At 35.8% G+C, this 25,709-nt stretch overlaps 1 protein-coding gene across 8 annotated transcripts; it reads right to left on the reverse strand.

Annotated features, from left to right (window-relative positions):
• Positions 1–4,710: 4,710 nt before the first annotated feature.
• LOC112520768 (mediator of RNA polymerase II transcription subunit 15a-like) lies at positions 4,711–25,053 on the reverse strand. Of its 8 annotated transcripts, XM_025129314.1 has the most exons (13): positions 24,915–25,053; positions 24,556–24,704; positions 19,847–19,958; positions 19,510–19,630; positions 14,468–15,742; positions 13,834–13,904; positions 10,374–10,448; positions 8,108–8,963; positions 7,794–7,954; positions 7,331–7,666; positions 6,498–6,680; positions 5,653–5,741; positions 4,711–5,070 (listed from the first exon to the last, which is right to left on the reverse strand). In XM_025129314.1, the coding sequence occupies exons 2-13, from the start codon at positions 24,675–24,677 to the stop codon at positions 4,851–4,853; spliced, it is 3,621 nt and encodes a 1,206-aa protein (XP_024985082.1). In that variant the 5' UTR covers positions 24,678–24,704; positions 24,915–25,053; the 3' UTR covers positions 4,711–4,850. The 8 variants fall into 8 exon arrangements, with proteins under 8 accessions (XP_024985082.1, XP_024985078.1, XP_024985081.1 ...); XM_025129310.1 differs by having other exon boundaries at positions 7,794–8,963; XM_025129313.1 differs by lacking the exon at positions 24,915–25,053 and adding an exon at positions 24,829–24,899 and having other exon boundaries at positions 7,794–8,963.
• Positions 25,054–25,709: the final 656 nt, after the last annotated feature.

Here is a 25,709-nt window from a genome sequence, read left to right on the forward strand (position 1 = left end):
ATTGGCGGGATAATATGTCCTAACATTTTCGAGATCATTCACGATGTAACTAACTTTTGGTGTTTGACCTGCCAAAACATTGTATGATGCAACAACTTTTAAAGTGAATGTTAGCTTTTTGCTGCTTCTTGCATATCGTCCGGCCCATGCGCTGACTTAATTTATTGTTCCTAGTGCATGCAGTCAGTGTTGTCTATCATACCTAGGAATCTGTGTTGTTCATCGACATATAGTAGTCTTGTCAAATCATCTTCGTTAAGCTTTTTAAGGTAATTGTCACTGTAGCATGAGGTGACACATTCTACGAAGTTCATAAGAGCTTATGTTGTTGTTGAACCACTCATTCTCAAATATCCATCAACTGTATCGACTAACGTCCAATACCCAATACCCTCATGGCTCTAATACATTTCTTTTGCAATTATCACATACGTTGTTGTTGGTCATCAAATTTATGCAACCCAAAGAGGTTACAGTAACTGAGAAGCCACTCAAGTATACATGTTCTCCCAATATCGTCTTAAAACAAGTAATAATGGTAATGATACCATGTACCGATCCACATGAACAGAAAAATAAGGATTTCCAACAAATTAAGCTTAAAATAAGATTTTAGAAGGTGAATTCAAATGAGTATTTGTGGGATTGAGTTAACAGACTACTGGATGTAACAATAATTAAAAGAAAGCATGGGTGCAAGATCAGGTTGGAGTTTAACAACTAAGTGTAGTAGAACCTTGCTACAACACCTGGATAAGTTGTTGCAACAATAATTCTCAAAACATCCTCGTTCGAGGTTTAGATTAGACAATTGTTAGCAGTGTTCAGATAACACAAATCTGAGTGTGATACATACCTTACAATTCTTTTCATATAGTTTGCAACTCGTGAATGTTGGTGCAGCTCTTTATAGACATCTATAACATTTAGTGGTATAATATTTGCGTTGACTTATATTTAAGTCCAACTCATCCGAATGAAAAAAACCGCCAGGCTTTTGCCTATTGCAGAAAATTCTCCACTGTTGCCTCCCATAGGAGACTGGGCCGTGTGTCAGTACCAGTGTGGCTTTTTCCAGTTGTGGATAAGCAAACCAACTTTAATTCCCCTATGGGGGCTTACGTGATGGTTGGAACAAAGACACTTTTGGTTATATGTGTCAGTTTGTCAAGAATTACTTGGATGAAATACAGAAACAAGGAGTGAACGGTAGCGTTAATTGTTACCAGAGAAAACAATTATCCATTAACACATAGGCTTTTATCTTGAAACCTTTACTCGCACGCCAAGTTGGGGTGGTTTAGCCCATCGTTGCTGGAAATAAAGACTTGAATGTAAATAACATGAAAGTAACTTGTTCGAAATGTAAATGTGCGGAAAATATAAAGCTGTGAAAACAATAAGAGTTGTTGCTGCAACAAAGTATTAACCAAAAGACTAAGAACTTTTCATTCTTATGGTTTTGAAATTACAATTTTCATTCTTATGCTTTATAATTCATTACCTTTTTTGTCCTCGTGATTTAAAATTTATTGCTTTTTTCTTCTCTATGGTTTACAATTCATTTATATTTTAGTCATTCATGCTTAAATACAGTATTTTGAATTCAGAGATGAAAATAGAAATGAATTGTAAACCATAAAAATAAAAACCGAAAATTTGAAACCACAGGGATGAAATCAACAATTTTTAACAAACCACAAAGATGAAATCTGTAATTTTTAACAAACCACAAGGACGAAAAACGTTTTACTCTATATAATAAAACTTAATACTTTTTGATGTTATAGACATAATTACGAATTTGGTCCCTATTTTTGTTAGGAAAAGACAGAAAAAATGATAAAAAGACGGAAATATCATCAAACTTAATAAATATTTTGGATGGCCATTAGGGTAAGGGACCAACTATTACATAACAACAAATGGCGATTCATCTTCTATGATAAATGAAGTTTAGGGACCAATTTTGTAAAAACCATCAAATCACATGGACCAAATCCATAATTAAGTTTTTGATCATACACCAACAATATAACTCCAATAGCATTGTATTGTGACAGAGACCTTCTTTTGAGAACTAGCACATTATATGTTATTTCATATAATTTATTTTTCTTCTAGGATTAGGATTTAGAATATCTATTAATATACATTCGTTTCACATTGTGATTGTTTCACATGTACTCGGTTTACAATGAGAACGTTTTTGATGTACTTGTGAAACAAAAATTGCACGTAAAAAAAGTTTCACATTATGAAACAAATATATTTTAATCAATATATTAAACATCATACTTAGATAAAAAAAATATATTGTGAAACAAAATCTTAAGGTTAAAGTTCTTACAGATCTCATAAATTTTAGAGTTTTAAAATGATTAAAACCTTTATTATGACTGACAATATACATGTATGATATAGTAGATTGTAAGATTTTATTATATACTGAAAATAAAAATGAATAAAACTTTCATTAGAAAATAAAATCTAAAATTTACATTAAAAAATAAAATAAAATTACAATTGGTTGAATATGTATATTTGTTTAATTCAAAGTTGTACTATAATTAAATTTAAAAATAGATATCATAGAATTAAGGGTTGTTTGACAGTTGCTGAATGGTTTTGTGCAGAATCATTAAGTAGTCAGAATGATTAAGAGACTCTCATGATATTGTGCAAAATGAAATATAATTGTTTGGCAATTGTTTACAATGAAATTAAGGCTCTTAATGGTTAAAGGAGGCCCAAGATACAAAATCAATCAGAGAGTTTTAGAACCATTAAGAGACATTTTTTTTTGCCAAACAAAATTCACCTCTTAACGATTCAGATATTGCCTCTTACTGGAACTATTAAGAGGTAAACAAACAACCGCTATTTTTAACATGTATATCAGTTAGTTATTCGTTAATTTTATAAAGTTTAATAAACTTAAAAAAGTAGTACACATGCTATAATAACTTGCAGTTTTGAATTTTTAAGATAATTGTATTAATAAATAATAATTTATACTTAATAATATGTATTAAGTACTTGTTCAGATACTTTATAATATAGTGTATATAATTTAAACATAGGCCAATTTGTTTTTTTTAATAAAAAATTTACATCAATCATCAGTTTATTAAAAAAAAGGTCAAAGGGGACCACACAACATTCAAACCGTTGTCATTAGCATGAAATCCGGCCAAAATGTCACAAAATGCCAAAAAAATATTGATTGTAAAAACAATTCACGATCAAAAGTAAAGATGGCATGGCTCAATTAACCAGTCATAGTCTTACTGGTCAGGCTGGTTTTTAACCATTCGATTACACCGCTTAGCCATATTTTGAAATTTTTTTGAGCCTTCACCAGACCTTTATAACGAGTTATCCATGACATGTTAGTTATATAGTATCTTTTACTTCGTTTATATTTATATTTTGTAATTTATAGTTTGATAATTTATATATAATACAAAAAAATATATAAATAAGGAAAAAAAACTTCATAATTAACCAGTCGATTATGGTCAACCCGATTATCTGATCGGTTACACCAGTGATAATCAAGCCTCCTATTTTCATGGGCATTTGCTTATAACTGACATCAGGACTGACCTAACCGATTATGTCGAGGATTTCCCTGCCCCCGTCCCCGCCTCCAAACCTGTTGGGGATTAGACTACACGGTACGGGGTCAAGAGTGCATTACTTGCCACGTTAGCCTTTATATGCTAGCTAACATCCTATTTTAACAAAATAGATGGCCTCTATTAACCAAACAAATTGGTCAAATAAATCCCACTCGAGAGTAGGGTTTCAGAGGACAAGAGATACGTAAACCCAACCTCTACCGAAGTAGACATAGAGCATATCCAAGAGTTATTCACAAAGTCAAAATCTTTTAAACAAAATTTACATCAAATTCTAACAGTTTTCCCTTTTGAAGATTTCAACATTACTTATGTTACTAAAATATTCAGAGTGTTTGGGATTGCTTATTTAAAACAACTTATATGGTGTCAAATCGGAGTTTTATAAAAAGTGTTTGAATTAGCTTATGACGGTATCGAAACGTAATAAATTGATAAGTTATTTTTTAGTGTTCGGTAAATTTTACTTACACATGTCAAACGACAAAAATGGATCTTGATCATCCCTATGATTTTGCTTATACAGAGGGTCACTTAGGGCAAAAAGCCCCAAATTCAAACCGACCAAATCCAAATCGATTGTCCCTGTGATTCCAAATCATGATCGTTCCAGTGATTCAAGATCTTGATCGTCCCTGTGATAAAACCATGGAGAAGCGATAAAGGGGAGAGGGAGAGAGAAGGGGAGGAGCTTTACAAGAGGAGAGGATTGTATCCGTGGATGGGGCACCGTTGTGACCGCAGAAAGAAATGGGGCGCCAGCGTCGCCAGAGAATGGAATGGAGCTCTATCATAGGAGAGAAGGTTTAGGGTCAAAAAAAGTAATTTGATTTTCAAATCTGATGAGTTGTTTCTGATAAGCCAGAAAAAAGTAACTTATCAAAAACTCCTTATTACCGGTAGAAACATTCTCTTTTTTTCCCCCATCCGAACACTAAAAAGATACTTATTACGGGTACCACATCGAAATAAGTCAATAACGTACCACTTAACGGACTTTTGAAGAGATTCGTAGTAAATTTCTTCATTTTGGAAGAAAGCTTCTAGAGCCTAAGAAAACTCAGGAAACCTCTGAAACCTTGTTTTCTCCATACTTCATGCTTAGGAACATATAATATTGACATTGAATGTTTCTATATGCATATGTATATAACAAAAAAGCATAATGTGTGTTACTTATATTTAACACAAAATGTATAAGTAAGTTCATGCAGCAGTACCAGTGAGGGTGAGGCAATCCTCCCAGGCTCCATATTTTGTAGAGAAGGTACCACCATCACTTTGCTGCGCGTACTCGGAAATAACCGTACGAGCACAAACATCCCAAGTCCGTACCATCTCCTCAAGCGACATGGGTTCCGAAAGCTGCCTAACACAACTACCGAACCGCCACTGTGCTTTTACAGAAAGGTCCTCGTATTCCTTGCTGTCCAACCATAGATACACTATTGTTAAATATCTAAAATACCCTTCAAAATACAAAATCTTACCAAATCAAACGAACCTAGTATATCCCATTGGTCAAAAAACCCGGCTTGCAAAAAGAATTTGTAAAAGATTTAGGGGCCGTTTACCAAATGCTTACTCGAGTAAGCACTTATCAAGTCATATTCCCTTAGCGGATGAATATGGCAAGGACCAAGAATCTTACCTGTTAAGAGCGAAGGCATGAACCGAAAGTCTTACCCGGTAAGTGACGGCGACAACTCGTACCACGGTTAGAGCTTACCGGGTAAATTGTTACATACGATGTCGTTTTGGTAGACTAAAATCTTACCCAATAAGTAAGAGATAGAGTTGAAATTTATCGTTAAGCGCTTACCGGGTAAGTGTTTAGGTAAACGGCCAGAAAGAACAGCTATACGCCACGTTTTGGCAATTTTAGAAAAGATTGCAAAAGAGCTTACTTAGCTAAAAAGACACGGAACCCTCCAACGAAACCATCTATATCTAATCCCATGGTTCAAAAAGAGAGAACACAAAATAGGAAAAAGAAAATATATCTCACCTGATGTCAGCTGGAAACTTATCCAAGAGTATTGGGGAGCAATTTGGATAATTTGCAGGAACAAGCAATCGCAATGGTTGTATAGGTGACTGCACACATCAATACAAGAAAAATTTCAAGTTCACAGAGAAAATGCTAACGATTATGGATCTAGCATATATATAAGGGAGGAATCATGTGAGAACCACAAATAATTTGAGAACCAAGGAACTAAAAGATAAAATACGAGCTTGTTTTATAGCAATAGTAAGTAATCATTGTTGTTTCAAGGTCATTCGAGATTATGCAGGATTATACACGAAAGATCCTTTTTTGGCTCTCTCTTTAGCCCTATGTCTCTTATCCCTAGGAGGTATTTTATAGTGTATATTTGTTACAAATATACACTAAAAATTTTATCAAAAATATGTATTTGTAAATTTGCATATTCATCAATGAATATATACTATATATTCATTGATGAATATACTCACTTGTATTTGTATTATGCCAATGAGTATATTCTCAACCGAATACATACTAAAAAATTAGTTCTCATGTTCGCAAATTATTTGGGGTTCTCATTTAAACTGGGCTCCCTCTCTCTCTCTCTCTCTCACTCATATATATTTATATATATATATATAGAGAGAGAGAGGTTCTTTTCGGAACCATAAAATTATAAAGGAACCGAGGAACCACCTATTTTATGCAGTATTCATGATAAATAATGTGATAATGATTCATGATGAATAAGGTGATAGATATTCATCATGAATATACTCACAAAATAGGTGGTTCTTGGGTTCTTAAATGAACCTGCCCTTGTGTGTGTATATAAATAATGTCGTAGTAAAGTAACACACCATTCGTGGTGAATCATATTGTGACTTGAGATTTGGAGCAAGAGCTACCGCAATAAATGAGCACTTAACAATGGTTCCTTTACCACCTTCTGCCGAATCAGCATCTTCCTTGCTGATATCTACCACAGTATCTATGAGTCCCAGATTTATATCTCTTATTTCTTCCAATAGGGGATGCCTCCTCTGCAACATTTTAACATAAACATCATGGAGTACAGCAGATATAAGTCGTTTTTTAAAAACATTATCGAGTGCAAGCAGATACAAGTCGTTGAAGCAATCTCCGAGAGCAGAGCATAGTATTTATTCATGCTATGCAGATCTTTTTGCTCTTCCAGAAATTCAAATGCTTTGATCAAACAAATGACTCAGACCAGGCAATTTAAAATGACAACTCCCGAAATGATCTCATCATCACTTATAGCTTCCATATATAACATGGGAATTAAATACAAATCCTAACATGCACACACATGTACAAATACACACACACACATACATACATACATACATAGAGCCCGGTTCAAATGAGAACCACAAATATTTTGAGAACAAAAGAACTAATTTTTAGTGTATATTCATTGTTGAATATACTAATTGACAAAATACAAATATAAGTGAATATATTCATTGATGAATGTATTGTATATATTCAACGATGAATATACTCATTGACAGTAATCATATTCTGATGAAACTTATGGTGCATATTTATTAATGAATACAAATTATAAAATTAGTTCCCCAGTTCTCAAATTATTTACGTTTTTCACATGAAGACTCCACTATATATATATATATATATATATATTATACTGCTGAAAAGGTAATACCTCAATCCGGGGCCTTTTTATAGTAGAAGTTGCAGTAGATTCCAACTCTGAAGCCTCCACAAAGTTAAAATGCTTAAAGCTATCATTTACACTGTTAGCAGATGATACACCATTTAAGGGGATTGCACTTGTAAAGCGTTTCATTTTCCTTGTTCCATTTGGGGTGCCGGAAGTTCTTGCTTGAAGATGCAATTTTGTCATGGCAACCAAGTCCTCCCCAACTGCTGCTCTTGATCCATTACCTGGTGCCGATCCTGCAATTCTATCAATCATACTAACAACCGAACCAATGTCGCTAACTGAGGCACTCAAGGATTTTGGTGAGATTGACTTTACCTACAAAGTAAAAAATTCAAGGTTTTAGCCACACATTTTTAACTTATCAGAAGAACCTAGTGCACACAAAAGATTTAACTTTTATGTTATATGCTAGGCAGTTTAGAACTGATTAGTGATCACTGACCACTTTGAGTAAGTGCTCTATGGGCTGTTCTATAGCACTTGATTTTGTGGAAACAACTGATGCCCCATTTCCATGATTTCCATCTGGACTTGTGAACTCTGCAAGCAAAGGCGAGGCTGATATTCCAGGTGTGCCAATAGCGAGAGACTGGGTAGGTAACACTGCACCAGTTGGTTGATGTCCAATATTCCCAGCGTTAGAAAGTGACGACACACCAGAATTAACTTTCTCAGACTCTCCCGGCATATGAGACGTAGAGGTAGTTGATGGAGATGACACAATAAATGGTGAATTTGCAGATTGCAAAGGTGTACCAGATTTAGTAAGAGAATTCAACAAGTTTTGCTGGTCAATTTGAGGAGATGAATGCTGGGGAGTCAGTGGAGAAGAAGCCGAAAGCAGTTGAGGTGAAAATGGAGCTCCTGACTTCAACTGTTGGTGATAAGCTGGGCGCTGGGATGCTACTTGCTGTTGCTGCAAAGGTTCTGGCTTCACTCCAATCTGCTGTCTTAGTTTCAACTCATTACCGTCATTTATCGGCTGCAGCTGAGGTAGTTGGTTCATATGCAACTGCCCATTTTGTTGCTGCTGTTTTGTTTGTCGCTGAAATTGATGCTGCTGCTGAATTAGTTGTTGTTTATGTAGATATTGTTGCTGCATTTGGCGATATGGAAGTTGCTTCAATTGCTGATGTTGAAGTATGCTGGAATTTGGCTGCAGCATACCCATCCCTCCTTGAGATGACAAAGGATTTATGTTTAACGAGTTCATTGTGCTATTCTGTCCTGGGTCAAGATTGGAAGTAGGCTGTGTTGCACTCATCATGTTCTGCTGTGCATTTGAAGGAAGGACAGAATTATGCTGCAAACTACCCATATTATTCTGTAAGTTCATCGACTGCATCTGGGGGTTCATCTGATTTTCTTGTGTCAAATGAATATGTGGTGGAGGAAGTGGTTGTGCTTGCTGTGGTGGGACCCCAGGTTTCCGCTTATGTGTGCTTATGATATTAACAATCTGCTTCTCATATATACCAAGCTTTTCTTTGTAGTTGGGAGTTATGTTGCTTTTGGGAACTTGTACGAATGCCATGCAACGCTCCAATACATGCTTAATCATTTTCAGCTTCTCAACTTGCTCACCCTTTGGTTGCTGAGGAAGCGAATCATGCTGGAGAACAGAAGTCACATAAAATTGAGAAAAGAAAAGAGTACCGAATTTCAGCAGCACATCATTTTAGTATAATTTGGATAGTTTTTGCCATCACTATCTGATTTTCTCTAAGGGAACTAGCAGAAGACTATTTGGACAAGCGAGAGTGAGGTAGGCGGGTGAAAGAATTGTGGAAGATTTTAGGGTTTTAATTTGACATGAGTAGTTTAGTAATTTACCAAACTTGTCCTATCTCCCTAATTTTTGTTCCACCTATTTTGGTGGTACAGAAAAAAAATGCATTTTTGTCTCACCCGGTCATGTCCGGTCTAAGGGCCTGTTCGTCAGCAGCTTAATGAGCATAATGGGACTCATAGCTTATTCGGTCTATTGTACATGATTGTTTGGTAGTGGCTTAGTGATATAGAAAGTGGCTTATTCAGTAAGCTTCTAGGGAGGGAGCTTTATGCAGAAAGTCAAGTTTTTTCCAGAGCTGCCCTTCCCAATTAAAAAACATGCTCATTCCATCTAAGATAAAACTGTTCCAAACAAAAACTTTCCCAATCTATACAGACAGATTAATCCACACATATAACTTTATCCATACAGGACTTAAAGGAAAACCAACCAAACAGCCCCCAAGTCTAATCGTCGCAGCACATGTGGGACAAGAAGTTTTTGTTCTGTCCTGTCCCAGGTGCCAAATGCACACTAAGTAAACTACCAGATCCAAAATGGCGTTTCCTAATTTTATTCTCTGAATTTTATGCCAACAATCTAATGGCATGACCATAGGTCTATAAAACCCCAGCCTGCTGTCACAGGGTTTGCATTTCTACCTAAACCAACAATGTGGCCTTAGCATATGGCCTTAGCACATGGCTTGTTTTGTAGAGTCGATCACTAAGGATTAGATGGAGAAGACAAAAGAAAGAAGTTTGTACTGCTAGATAAGGTTTCTTAGTGATTTCTTGGATGATTAAGAATGTGAGGGACTCCCAAAGAAGAAAGAGTAACTTTGTAGAACTAGGAACATTCCAGGCCCTGACCTTTTCAGGGCTGATGTCTTGCAGTCACAATTTGCCGGGATTAGTCTGGGCGTAGCCTAGTACACCCTTCCATAAAAAACATTCTAGGCCCTGATACCAAATTTCTAGATTTTTTCTATGCATCAAGAGAAATCCAGGAAATACTACAAGTTGAAAAAAAGTAAACTGAAATGTTCGCTGTAATTTCCTATCGAAATCTATGGATTTTTGGTGACTTCCATGAGACTGCTTGTTGGGCAATACAAAAGGCACCGATTGGATGTCAACTAGGTTCTTGGGTGAGACGCCTCACCAAACTAGGCAATGTTAGTAAGAGACAAATACAATAAGTTATGGCTGACGTTTACAGTTTGAAAATGATTACGAGAAAGCAACTTACCTGCTGCAATTTGCCTATGATTTTCTGATACATGTCATTCAACTCTGGCATATACTTATCCTTCATAGCTTTCAACTGCAAATATAAGAATCACATTCATGTTCAAAACCTACAAATCAAAACAGATCAATAATTGTATTCACAAGTCTTCGAAAAATATAAACAGGCTGCTATAAACTGATTCAAAACAGTCGGCTATGAATTGTATTGAAAAGGAATTGAAATTCCACTAGCATTTGAGAGGCCAGGGACTCTCCCAGAGCTCTCGTTCGAGTTACAAGTTTTCAACAAAATTCCCCCAAAAACAAAGCTCTTACACATTTTAACACAGGCGGCTCATTATTCTAGGGAAAATACCAAAAGTACCCTTTCCCAAACAATTATTCTAATTCAGAAAAGTAAAACAACCACCTATATTCTTTACTTTCCCTTTCTCCTACAGGTGAAACGCAACGGAGGTTTACCATAGGCTAGTTGGATAAAGGCTCTGTAGTAGTTCCCACCCATAATGTTTTTTTTCCATATCACTAGAGTGTGTTTTGAGAGATAAATTATATTCACTTGTACTCAAGCACAAAATAGCAAAATATATGAGAAAATTAACTCCTAGATTATTATTAAATAAATGCACACAACTGTCGGTGATCATCCAAAAGTGAGATAATATATAGAACAAAAGAACATGTTCAACACAATAGGTCCCCACATCAATTATGCCGCAAACTAAAATGTTTTCTTACTCAATTAACACTCAAACATGTTTTCTTGACATGACTCACAATGAAACTCAAAATAGACTGAAATTCAGTACAAGCTTCTTCAAATTCGATAGAGATAGATGTCTAAACTGACAATAAACACCATGGTGGCTTCACTAAACTATGCCACTCAGATCTGGGTAAAGTATCAAACCCTACTACTTGCAGTAGTGAAACTACACATTACTAGTATTAGGCATAATTGCACCCAGAACAAATTAAATCAATAAGATATCAGATTGGGACTGAAGTGATGTAAAAAATAAGCAGAGAAATCATATCAGCCAAACACAGTTTTCTACTGCAAGCTTCCTGAACATTTGAAATTCAACTTTCGAATATATAGATTGGCAGGTTTTGAACTCCCTTAATTTCTTGTTAAACAAAGTGAAAACAGAAGAGATACAGAAAACGTTCAGGTTAAGAACGCCTACAGGTAGTTTATGGGTAAAGGAATAGCTCATTGATCTAACCCATAGAACATGTGAAACTCTCACAAGCTAGATCAAAATATAATTATGATCAAACCTGTAAACAGACTAAAAGTGAATAGAATGTGAACATATCCAATTCAAAATTGATTAGCAAAAAGGGATTCAAATTTAACGGATGCTAAAACTCTGAATTGTCATACATCCTTATTCAAATAGCATCAGAGTCTGATTAAGCCCAATATCGATATATGAATAGTTTTACTATTTTAATATGAACAGGATCTGGTTCTAGAAAAATAAATGCAATCATTTACAAACCTTAAAAACTAGTAAAGTTGAAAACAACAAGAATTAAGATAACAAAAATATAAATGATTGAACTTTAAAGTTTGATAATTCCCAAAACCTAAAATAACCTTTAGATTTAAGTCAAATTGTAATCAATGAGAAGTGAAGGTCATGCTAAAAAAACTATGATACATTTATATAGATACATATGGCATATCAAATGGTATCACCTATACTCTCTTAATAATTAGTGGCAATTTAGTGTATACATACAATATTAAGTATATCACCTATAACTATTTTTGAATTGGTACTCAACTAATGTTGGATGTATAAGAATTCAATATTTATCAGACATGAATATTTTACTTGCCATCAATTTTGAAATCGGTCGATAATTGGATCTTTTCAGTTACCATTTACATGCCTAATCTTTGATCCAGACATCTTCTGAAGGGTCATTGCAAGGAAAAATCAAATGATGCAATCTGGTTAGAATCTAGCAAGACATCACAGGCAGACTCCTTTCACATATTTGCTGGTCAGGTCTTATACAGAAACAGGTAAAACAGGTAAAAGTGCCACACAGATCAGAACAGGTGATGGACCGATGGTTGAAAGAGATGCTCATGAATTGGAACACAACGCCAGCAGATAGTCCTAAGCAAGGGTTGAAATCAGAACTAGCCAACCAAACCAATCATGAGGCAAGGCCCTCTATTAAAAGTAAGGGTGTCAAGAGATGTCAGAAATGTCAAMTCCTTTGATTTGATGGAATTTTCGAGAAAGTCGTAGGTGAAAGTGGTTCACCCATACTCATTCAAAAATGGCCGACTGATAGCCCTGTACTTTGCCAGGCAGGAAAGCCTTTTCAAGCACCCCTGTTCCCATTTCCTCGCTGACCCATCATGCAAAAGGTACACTGTTAGAGTGAGTGCGCTTGCCTAATATAGAAAGATTCTCCGCTCTGCTCCTACTCCTTCTTCTTCTTTAGGATAGGGTCATCGTTGGTCCTTCTTTCACTAATGATCTCACCATTTTCTAGTAGTTCTCACGAACGCGCGAGGGCGTTCCATGATGGACTGAAAACGGGCAAATATTGGCCACTCTATGACAGAGAAAGAGGGTTGGGGAGATCTTCACACTCTGGTTGAAGATGGCAGCAAAAACGATGTGTACGGTTAGCCAGAGAAAGCAGTGAATGGCACTAGCTTAGCTACTGACGCTGGAACAGTAAAAAAGGGATAGGTTTCAGTTTTCAATGTCCTAGTGTGATACCATGTTGATTTCTAGAGTCTGAAAGGATGTATCAGTACCAAGAGGAAAGCTAGTCAAAATTGGAAGAACCGACATACTAACAAATCTCTACACTCTAGTAAAAAAAATAGTCCTAGATTGTTAAGAACTAAGAATAACACAAACAAAGGAAATGAGTGACCTAATCACTTGCAGATGCCAGAACTTGATACAGTAAATGTGTTGATCTGCTACCATATCAAACAAACAACATACTAACAGGCAACAAAAGCCCTTCAACTTTTCAATGATACAGACGTGTGCTAATATGGAGGACACAAGAAGTGGGTAAGTGCTATTATTAGAGATAAATACTAAAAGAAAAACAAATTGGCCACATAATAATAGTACAAGAAGAAATAAGAAGGCAAAGGTGTCAATGAGAAAATCATTCAAACAAAAAGCTCAAACGCATCAGGGAGACGGCTGAGTGGTTGAAAGCCCCGGTCACATTTAATATAAGTCCCCAAAATCCAAATAAATGTAAGAGAAAAAATGAATGTTACATGATGGGTACCTTACTTGTCAATAATTAATATGCTTGCTTGCTTCTGTGTTTTGAACACAAGAAAAAAAAGCAAGCTTATATCATTCAGTTCGTTAAAAAAAACTTGATGCTTTAGTTAAGCTAGAGCATTCTGTTTCCCACTTCAAAAAATAAGCATAGAATTTCATGTACAGTACCTTTTGATACACCTCCTCTTGCCAATCTCCACCATTTGGATTTCCTGTCTGAGCTGTGGAATCTGATGATGCTACAGAAGAATAAAAACTTGTAGATGTTAGTATTTTAAAAATTCTCCCAGCAAAGGAGCATATCTGAAGCCTTCCAGAAAAGGAATATACTGGAAGCAGCATTACAGTACAACTGTACAAATTTAGTTGTCACAACTCCTAAATTTGCGCTAATCAAATTCAAAGTAATCACCGGCAATTGATCAAATACTTCCTTAAACGTGTCTAGTCAAGTATTGCAATTCCCATGGGATGGAGAGAATATATACTAGGGTCCAAGATCTGGCTAACCCATCAATTAATTTTCTACTTCAGATAGCATCATGATATGGTAGGATAACCATATTACAGATGAAAGTGCTTCATGAAACAAGGACAGGCATGAAAGGATAAACAAGGAAAAACATAATTTGTAAACAGTACATGTACTCATATGTCAGAACTAATTCATTAACAAGTTTCATTCATCAATTGCTAATTCGCTACTGGAAAGCAATGCAACAAGATAGATCTGTTACTAAGCAGGGACTTTAGAGCACTGCATACACTGATACACATACACACATGTGTGCATATAACTTACTTGATGAAGCCTCTGGCATAGCTCTCTGTTGTTGGAATAGCTGTTTCTGCTGATCTATTACATTTTGCTGCTGAAATGCACCTGATGTTGGAAGCCTCTGTTGCATATCCCATTGTGACAAGTTTGGCTGCAGTTTCGTATTTAATTGGTGCTGCAACTGACCTGACTGTGTTTGTAATTGTGGCATCACCTGCTGCTGTAATTCTGGTTGTGACCGTTGGCCTTGTGTTGGCTGATTCTGTTGTGGAATCGAGACCTTAGACTGCAGCAGGTGTGCTGAATGTTGATTGTTCACCATGGTGGTGCTACCAGATTGAGTTCCAAATAACTGGTGCTGCTGTTGTTGCTGACCTGTGGAACTACTTTGAGGGCCCAACTGTTGCTGATGCACAGCAGAGAAGTTGTTATGTTGACCAATTGAGTGATGCTGCAACTTCTGCACATTAGAAATATTACTCTGCTGGCCCAGCAACCTAGACTGCTGTTGCTGCTGCATTTCAGAATAGCTACTTTGCTGTCCTATGAGCTGGTTGTGCTGCAAGTTTATTGCACTTGTCTGCTGGCCCATCGTATTTGGTTGCTGCTGCTGCTGCTGTGTTGACAATACTTGCTGCTGGTGGACAATGGATGCTTGTTGCTGCTGCCTTTGTTGTCTTAGGACTGTTTGTTGATGGTGTTGCATCACAGGTTGTGCTGATTGAGGATCAATAGGTTGCTGATTTTGTTGAACGGTAGAGAGAGAAGATGGTTGCAACATTGTAGGTTGCATAACGGATTGTTGAGATGGTTGGAAATGACTTGGCTGCAACAAGTTCTGATGCTGTTGTTGCATGTGTGATTGCACTGAGGTTGTACTACTATTCTGCTGGAGCTTTTGCTTTGCAATTTGATGTAACTGCTGCTGATAAAGATAATGCTGCGAGTTTTGAGGCTGCTGTTGCGGTTGGGGAGCAAGTTGTTGCCTTCCTGGTATCTGCCTTTGACTTACAAAATTGTTGGAAGGTATCCCTTGCCCCATACTATTTCCTACAGAATTTGGTTGAACCCTAGAAATATTTTGAATGTTCTGCAAGCCTGAATTTTGGCCGGAAATAATTGGCATGGTAGACTGTGATAAGCTACTGCCAGGTTGTAATGCAGATGATATACCAGCAGAACCTTGTCCTCCAGATGAAGCAATATTATTGTGAATGCTCGGAGGTAAGATCTGCTGACCTGCTTGAGGATGATTAAGTGATTGGCCTTGGTTGTTGACTTGCTGCATGCCCTGAGAGCCTGCACATGGTGGAATGAACCAAAAAGATACGGACATAAGGTGTTATGATGGAGGGAAAAAATACAATGTTAGGAAAAACAAATTTTGAAGCTGACTGAAAATATTCCTGAAAGCTTGCTTCCAGGGGAACTACGAACAGTCAGAAATCTATATTATTACTATCGAACATGATGAGTATGCACATCTGTAAGGGGTTGTTTATTTATAGCTTAATGGTTTGGGCGGCCTGTTCGCACAGCCATACAGGAGTGTTTTTTACTGCTTAATTGTTAAGCCATTATGCCAAAATGGCTATATGGAATAAGCCAGGACCCTTCACTGGTCCCCGTTAAGCCACCTCAAACAAATTAACACCATAAATGCCCCATAAATAATCCAATTCTCTCTCTTTTCCTCCCTCAAGGCTCAAACCTGTCGGTCTCCCGTCCCCCATACAGACAACTTGACCTTTACAGGACTAATGGAAACAAAGGAAACAGTCCCTAAGTTAGATGCAACTACAAGCTAGGAACGAAACTAGAACATAAGTATATGCAATACTATCATTGTTAACAAGACCGAGAAAGCAAATAACGTAAGACTCCTGAACCACAGAATCAACTGTGAGAAACTATGATGTCCATGTTACTCAAAGGGCTAATCACGAAAATTTCATAGAATTTCCTGATGCTAGTGACCTCTGGAAGCCTCATTTCTTTGGCAGTCTTTTAGTTCGTAACACCAGAAAAGTAATGAGCTTAAGGCTGTTTTACATTATAGTAAGCTTATATTTCATCCTCTTTAGGTTGTAAATAATCAAGTTGGTTAACTTGTTGGGGCCAAGCTTGAAACTATATGTTTGAGAGCAATTGGCATAGGAAGGATGTTCTCTAAGGGATTCTGAGCACATTCAACATTGTCATTCGAAATCCTAAATGCTATGCTGTTATAGCGGTGAAAATACAAAATTGCGGTCGGGACCGATATTTCAATTAGCGGTTATAGCGGTGCAATCGCGGTCCAAAATTTCTTAGAATTATATATAATTATATATATAATATGCCTACATAAACATATCATTTGCAAAATAGGAAAAGTGTTCATAAACGAGCTAATCACAAGCAATAGGTAACATCATCTAACACGTTCACTTCTTCGTTTAGGCTAGCTTCCCACTCTTCCTCTTCTCCCTCTTCATCTCCAACGTGATCATCATCATCCCTATAGTGCTTCCTTAACAGAAGCCTAGTTCTTAAAAGCCCAAAAAAAGCCTTGACTAACTTAACAAAAGCTAGTTAATATTGAAAGCCCAAAACTGAAAATAAAGCCCAAACCCACCAAAAATTGCGTTAATATTGAACGAAATTTACACTAAATATCGGTCAAAATTGCAGTAAATTGCACCGCTAATTGCGCTATGCAATTTTAACCGCAATTTGACCACCGATATTTTGCAAAGGCTTGCAATCCGAGATATCGCCGCAATTAACAGCATAGCCTAATTGGTTCTTTCATCTGCGCCTTCATTGAGCTAATAAAGAAATCCTTCACCATCAAATCTTATATGACCCAAAGAAAGCTCATAAATGAGCTTAAGCAAAAGGGAAAAGTTCAGAAAGACCCAACGAACTTTCCTATTTTGAGTAATCAAGCTTTTTTTTGAATAAAAAAAAACGAACTTTCTCATTTGAATGATTCAAGTCTCTGAACATTTTTTTTGAATAAATAAACCAATAAACTTTTAGAAATTGGTTACATGTATCATTTTAACCCAAAAAAGCTACCTATATCCAGCAATGAAGGTTTTAAAGTAAAAAAACCTAAATCATTTAGCTGTCCCCAAAGCCTACGTCATTCAGACCCCTCGACGCCCCATCGCTTCCGCTCTCTATCACTATCCATCACCACCATTGGCCCCTGCCATCGGTCTCTCCCTTTTTGATCGATTTTTCTGTTCTTCGATTCTCCCTCGTTTTTGACCTGTTTATACGTGCTCCACTGATATCAAAAAGAGGGAGATTGATAGTAGGGGCCATTGGCAGCGATGGGCGGTATGGAGAACAGGCAGCGATGGGTGGTGAGGGGTGTCGAGGGTAACGATGCTGTTGGGTGTGAGGGGTTTAAATGGCGTAGGGCATGGGAATGGTAAAAACTGATTTAGGTATTTTTTTTAAACTTCAAAACCTTCCTATCCGGTTAGTCAGTTACAAATAGTTTTTTTGGGTTAAAAGGATATAGTTCATCTATTTTTAAAGGTTTGATGGAGATAGTTTTTTTGGGTTAAAAGGATATAGTTAATCTATTTTTAAAAGTTCGATGGTTTATTTATTCACAAAAAAAATGTTCCAAGGACTTGACCATTCAAAATGGGGAAGTTTAATGATTTATTCACAAAAAAAATGTTCAAGGACTTAACCATTCAAAATGGGAAAGTTTAATGGTTTATTCATTCAAAATAAAATTTAGGGACTTAATCATTCAAAATGAGAAAGTTTGTTGGGTTTTTCTGAACTTTTCCCTAAGCAAAAACATTGATTTCAATGGCGCTTTCAACGCCAGAAAAAAAAGGGAGAGGCCCTTTTATGCTTTAAAGCCTATATGATTTTCTGTATGCATTGTAGATTGTGTTTGAGAGGAATTAATTATTAATGACAGTAAAGTATGTCATACTCACTCCAAAACACTAGTTTCAAAATTGAAGTAATCTTACAGAACAAAATCAATGTCACAAATACATTCATGATGACGTGAGGGCAACTAGGTAATTTTGCCTTGCATAACTTTCAGAGAATAAAAAAGCAATGCCTGGGACATCCTTAAAATGACGATTTGTGAGATTTCCGTGAACAAACGGACTGATTTATAAACACATGACTTATATTTTAATAAAATTCTTGAAGTAAAAGATCTCCGAGCCTTAAACGAACATAACAAAAAAAAAAAAAAAAAAACTAAACACTTGTTTTCCTCTATGCACTGTCTTAATGTTTTCTCCATCTCTAGACTGTAGGGTCCAAAATCTGTGGACAAAGACAACAAAAATCTGTATGGCCCTAGTATGTGTGGATAGCTGACAGGCCTCCTATCTGTCTCAGCCCAACTCCTTGCCCTTCCCTTGTATTTACTGCCTTTATGTTTTCTAGATCTTTAGGCTGTTGGTCCAACATCTATTGATAAAGAGACAGCAAAAATTCATTTCCCCTCTTATCTCTGTTCAGACAGAATCCTAGATGTGAAAACTATGAACAAACAAAGAACTAGGAATGTTAATCCCCAAAACTCTAGGAAGCAGTTATTGATTCCTAGTCCTTTAAGTCTTTTGAGTCAAAATAGTTTCTAAACCCACCTGATTAGCTCCTTCTAACGACCCTGAGATTAGTGGAATATTTTCCTTTTCTGTTTTTTGAAGATCAAACTATGAAATCAGCATGATAAGATGTGCTGCTGCGGTCATGTTTTGAGAATGTGCATCTAGATATTTTTTTGCTAAATAATACCCAAAGATTTAGACGTCCACGATTTCCCCTTCCCCAACATATCTCTGCCTACAAGAACCTCTTTCCACAAAGGGTGAAATTTTATCGAAATCCTAACGTAAAAGAATAAGCACCACATACATTGACAACAGGGAATGATTTAAGAGTTATTTTATCTGTAACACTGACAAAGAACTCACCAGAAAGTCAAAGAGAGCATTGTAAATACTTTGAAAGTTTGAGCTTATACCTATAAAAAGCATAACCATTAAATTGATATTATAGGATTTTATAATAGTAGTCTAAAGTACCTGGATCAGAGGGGTTTGCACTATTACCGGCAGAGTTGGACTGCAAAGAATTGGCAATAGGATTTGCTGCTCTATTCTCCATGGCAAGCAGCTTGATAGATATTTTCCGCATATAATCAGACTGCAAACCATAAGAACAAAAAAATTATGTCCCAAAGTAATTCACGAGACATATACATGTTATATACCGCTGTCTCTTGAATACTTTCATTTAAGAGAGTTCTCTATGAAATGTTTATTCCACCAAAGAAATACTTTTAAGAACTAGCATAGTAAAAAGGTAAAAACCACATATGCACACAACACAAACAACAAAAAAGGGCACAAATATACAAACATGGCTTGTTGCTCCATGATAAATCTTCTCCTCAAACCTCAGAGCAATATTCTTAATTTCATGTAGCTTCTCCTGTCCAGAAAATGCAAGATGCTTCTTCAAGTTATCCAATCTACATAAAAACATGTGTTGGTCACATAGAAGTGATAGTGTTTAAGATATTTATAAATAAAGAGCTATGGAACATAGTAATGCCCATAACAAATTGCAGCTTACACGAAATATTTCTTATCATTTGCATCATACCATGTATACAAGCAAAAGAAAACAGAACTCAGAAGGAACCAAATCATTTTGGTAAGAAAAAGATGCTGTAAGTTTGGTTATTTGATGTGTAGCCTCAATGAGGAAAAAAGTGAATACATAGAAGACCACATTTCATAGGTCCATGGCCTCAACACTTAAAACGTAAGATGTAATTCTATCTCCTAATACTCCTAAAGTTGGGGGAAATAAGTTAACTGCTACGACTTTGACAAGCAAGCAAATATAGAAATCTAAGAGGTACAAGATATTGAAAAAACTAAGAAGAAAATGGAAATCAAATAACAAAACAAAGCTCTGAACTTCAAATCAGTGCAAGGTTATTTGCTTCCCATGTTAGGAGAACGGAAAGATCAGAGTGTGAAACAAAGCATTTCCCTTTGCATTAGCGGCAACTAAATAAACAAATAGAGAACACAAACCGGAAGTAAATGATACCAAAAACAGCACAAGCAAACCCAATATCCACGGGGTTGGTCACATGAAATGAACCAGGTATTCCAAGAAGAAGCAACCATTGTTCCTAAATGAGTTGGATTGCTAAAATATAGCTTCAAGTAGACAAACCAAGTGAATGCAAAGAAGTCCATCCAATGAACCAATTCTTAAGTTAGCTAACTATTCATGGAGAGGACAGGTAGCAAAACCAAGCAAACAAAGCAAGTCAACTCATCAAGCCACTCACTCCTGAGGCTTCACAAGACGACTACACCAAACAAATCTGTAATCTGCACAAATTTTATTGATTTCAATGTGTTTATTAGGTATACATACATTTATATATACAACAGGGATGAGGAAATCAGTCCCTAAAACCTTTCTAGGTTTGTGAATTATTTGTATCCATAAACACTCCCCCTCAAGCTAGAGCATAAATATCGATCATGTTAAGCTTGTTACAAATGTCATCATATGGGTCTCATTTACTGGTTTTGTAAAAATGTCTCCTAATTGATTTTTTGCTCATACATATCCTGCAATAGTTAATCCTTCTTCAGTCTTGTCGCGAATGAAGTAAAACTCAATTTTGATATGTTTAGTTTGTTCATCAAATACAGGATTTCAAGCGATATGAAGAGTTGTCTTATTATCACACCAAAGTGTTGCCAGAAGTGCAAGCACATAGCTGATTTCTTCTAGTAGCTGATGTATCCGTACTTTCTCACATACTGAGTCAGCCATTGCTATATACAATATCCATGAAATTTTAGTTGTGGAGCAATACACCAAATTTTGTTTCTTACGTTTCCATGAAACCAAATTTCCCCCAGCAAACACACAATATCCTAAAGTAGAGTTTCTGCTATCCTTGCTTCCATCATAATCTGCATTCGAGAAATCTTCAATTAGACAAGCAAAACACTCTACCTTAGCATAATCATGGAGCCTATAAAACAATCCTTGTCCATGTAACCCTTTAAGGTAACAAAAATATTGTTCTAGGACCTAAAGGTTGATTATTGGAGAAGACATAATTGACTAACAACACTAACTGCAAATGCAACGTTGGGTTGTGTTACCACTGAGTAATTCAACTTTCTAACATGTCGGCTCTCCATCATCCTTTCTTGGGTGTACGTTGGAAGTTACTAGGGTGCTACATGGTTTAGCCCCCAGTTTTCATGTTTCCTTTAGAAGATCAAGAACATATTTTCTTTGAGATAAGAATATCCCTTTTTCTTTCTCATGAATCATGATCTCCAATCTTAGGAAATATTTAAGTGATCCCAAATCCTTGGTTTCAAAGTGACACCAAAGACATGTCTTAGGTTTTCATATACCTCAATCGTCGCTTCCAGTAATCAAAATATCAACATATACTAGAAGTAGGATCACCCGATTGATCTTGCCAAACCATGCTCGAGGACTATGTCTCAAGCCATCTAGGGATTTTCGAATGTGGCATACTTTCCCATACTCTCCATGAGCAACAAATCCAGGCGGTTGCCCCATAATACATCCCCATGAAGAGAAGAGAACAATAGAGAAAAAACATTTTTTTATATTGAGCTGCCAACAAGATGATTAGTTGAACAAATACGAGTTATTGGAAAGAAAGTGTTGGAGTAGTAAGTCCCATATTGCTTAGCATATCACTTAGAAACAATCAAACAACACGAGTAGGTGCAAGGCATGGTATCAAATAGAATAACAAATCATCATCCTCTGGATAGCGGGGAGTTTCGAATTTCGTGTCGAAATGGAATGGCCTTTTTATTTATTATTTATCGTAAATGAGTGAAGCATTACACATAGTATGCCTGTCCCCCATCAACGTATTCAGTAGATCCTTTAATTCAATGTCAACTATGCTATTTCTTAGTTCAAGATCCCTCTCTCTTATCGATGGTGGAAAAAAGGTTGACAAGATAGTTTAGGAAGAGAAGGGAAATGCAATGTAGTTTGATTTTGTCAAGGAGCTACCTATGCTTTTATTTCTTAGTGTGGTTGACTATGATTAGTTGAAAGAAAGAACAAGATAGTTGACAATACGATGTTTCCAAATAAGAGTTATGGTGGAAACCAATTATGTCAGTGATAAGGATTCAGGAGGCAATTTTGTATTACCATAAAACACTCATAAGATCATGGCAAGCTATACAGTCTAATGTTGAGGCTAGAATAAAATCCTAAAACCATTATATGTTTAATTGTACAAGTTCATTAAGGGCATTTGACTTCAGCATTTGACTTCAGTTCTTGGCGTTGTGTAAATGGTCAGATCCAAAATAAGTCATTTGAACTTCAGAAACTCTAAAGTCATCAATCTTTTAGTTTTATTATAAAAGCCCATAAATCCTTTTATTGAACCAATACAACTATGATACAACAAATCAATAAATAATGGAAAAAAACCGAAACCTGATCCTAATTGCCAGGAGGGTCAGCAATGAGCCATTTCAACAAGAGTAGTCAAAGACCCTCATTTGAAGGTCCAGAAGGTAACAATGATGGATATGAAAGCTACAATCGCAATGTTAAGTTAGATGGGGCCAAAACAAAATGGCAAAAGCATAACACCATGTGTCGTCTGGTTCAGTGTCTCCTCAGCCGAAAGCAATTTCTCACTTGGTTTAGCTATTCCTGGTGTAAGGTACTCACGCCGTGTAAATGTTAAGAGCTAATTTGATGTCTACTATTAACAAGGGAAAATCCTGGACACATATATACTCATACACATATATTACATTAGATAGGCCAATCTCGAAAAATGAATATAAGACACCCTAACTCTTAACATTCCTCCTTTTTGATTTCCTAGAATACTCTTTCTTAAAAAGATGAGCATTCCAAATTTCTTATTCCTACACCAAAGCCACAGTTTAGGCCGACTAAAAAACCCTAAAGGCGGCAAAGGGTAAAATGAAATAGATACTATGTCAAAGCACTCAAGTTGAATTCCTTATCCTCTAGGGTTCACGAAAGTCAACTTATTTGATACTTAGACTCCTCCATATTCCATGCATGTCTAACAAGAGAGGCTTTAAACATAAATGAAATGTGTCTTGTATATTACACATTTAACATAAAAAATTCTAATCAAGAGGTTTGAATATGAAAGAGCATAGAATTGCCACACAAAATAAATAAAGCCATACAACTACCAATGCTGTTTACAATGCAGCTTGTGTACGTATTTATGTAAGGAAGCTTCAACCTAATATCATAGCAATACTCCTTCCAAGTTCTCCAACAAAAGCAAACGTACATAGTCTCTCCCCATCAGAAGGTATGTCAATCAATATTCCACCAAGCACGAGGTGGCCATAATCAATACTTAAGTGTATGACACTTCTCGTTATAAGAAACTTGTAAATCAAGATATATAATTGCCATTACAGAACATGGTTTCACCCCCTAAACATGCTTGCCTCTATATAATCATAGATCTCTGAGCAAACTTGCTCCAAGACTTTTTTCATGACGCCTAAGGTATTTTGATATGTAGAATCCAATATACTAGTTTCCAAAAACAAATTGCCCTAAGTCGGTCATCAAGCAATATATAATTTTATCTCCACATATACAGATATTGGATTAAGCCAACGAGCACAACCTTTAGGCCCTCCGGACTCCATCATTTTGGCACACTATCGTGAATGCAACAGAATCAAGTAATATTATTCACATAAAAATTTATTTGATCCCAACAAAATCCATGAATAAGCTATGTGCTAATGATCAGGTATACACAATTAACAACATAACTACAATACAAACTGATAGGCTCATCAAAAATTCACAAACGTACCTATTCATCCTTCCCCATTACCTTTAGCCAACTAAAAGACTATACCTCCACATAAGGAGGCACATTTAACCAACAAAAACCCCAACAGAACGTCATCTAAATTGCAATTTGCAAGTGAAAGTCATCAAACCAAATTCTTAAGCATACATATAAAAACAGGTAAACATAGCACTTGGTGTCTATAAAAATATACATCTTGTTGACAATTTTATGGCGCGTATCTGCTGGTAACTGAGTCCTCCAGTCGACAGATTCCATGGAGGAATCACCACCACCAGTTCCACCTTGATTAGGCCTCCAATTACTTGTATCCATCGCCTATTTGACAACTGATTTTCAATCCTACAACATAATATTTATGAGACTCAAAATAAATCCAAGAAATACATAAAGACGATCAAATCAAACGACCAAATTAAAAATAAGTTTTACAGAACAATTATACGACAGATAGCAGTAAGTTTACAATTTATAAATGATCAAGCGAAAAGCAATTCAAAAAATACAGTTTTCATCCTCATAGGAATCCGATAATCACAAATGAACACAAACCAATGCGCGTTTTGGCGTGGCAATCCGGTATCAATCCGAAAACTGTATGCCAAGTCAAACGATCGAGGGTGAGATGAAGCGAATGAACCGATCAGATTACCGTGGGAAGATCGCCAGCGACGTAGATATCGACGACCATGAATTGCGTAGAGAATTTTGTGAGAAAAATATTATTCTACGTGTGTATCATCAGTCTTTAAATATTATTATTACCCTTTTCATTGTTTGTAATTCGCGTTTGATTGGATTTTTAAACCTTTATTTTATTATCATAATTGTATTTGTAAAATGTAACGAGATACATCTTGATTTAGTATTTTATTTTATTTTTTTTATTTCAATTGATGTTATAATACAGTTTTATGTAGTTTTGAGAAAACAATAATATTTTTATTTTTAAATAAAATATAAATATGAAGATATCATAAAAATTGGAAAAAAATATTGATATTAATACCAAACTAACTATTTAATTTTTTTTTGTGTATTTCTTTATTCATTTTTTTGGGTTTAATAATAAATTTTTTTATAAAGATAACAATCAAGTATTTTGTTATAACTCAATGTTTATCCTAATTATATTTTAGATTTTTTATATTTAAAATGAGATGTTTATCGTCTATTTGATTATGTTTATCTACAGTTAGTTACACAAATTCAAAAAAGAAGCTTTAATAAGTTGTACTTAATTTACTTGTAATCTTGAACTTTAAATAATATGTATCAATATACAGTACTTCATATATAAAAAAATGATTTTTAAGAGTTTTTATCAAATATTTTATAATATAGTAT

This window comes from Cynara cardunculus (assembly GCF_001531365.2).
Source record: "Cynara cardunculus var. scolymus isolate 2C chromosome LG 11, CcrdV1, whole genome shotgun sequence".
NCBI lineage: Eukaryota > Viridiplantae > Streptophyta > Magnoliopsida > Asterales > Asteraceae > Cynara > Cynara cardunculus.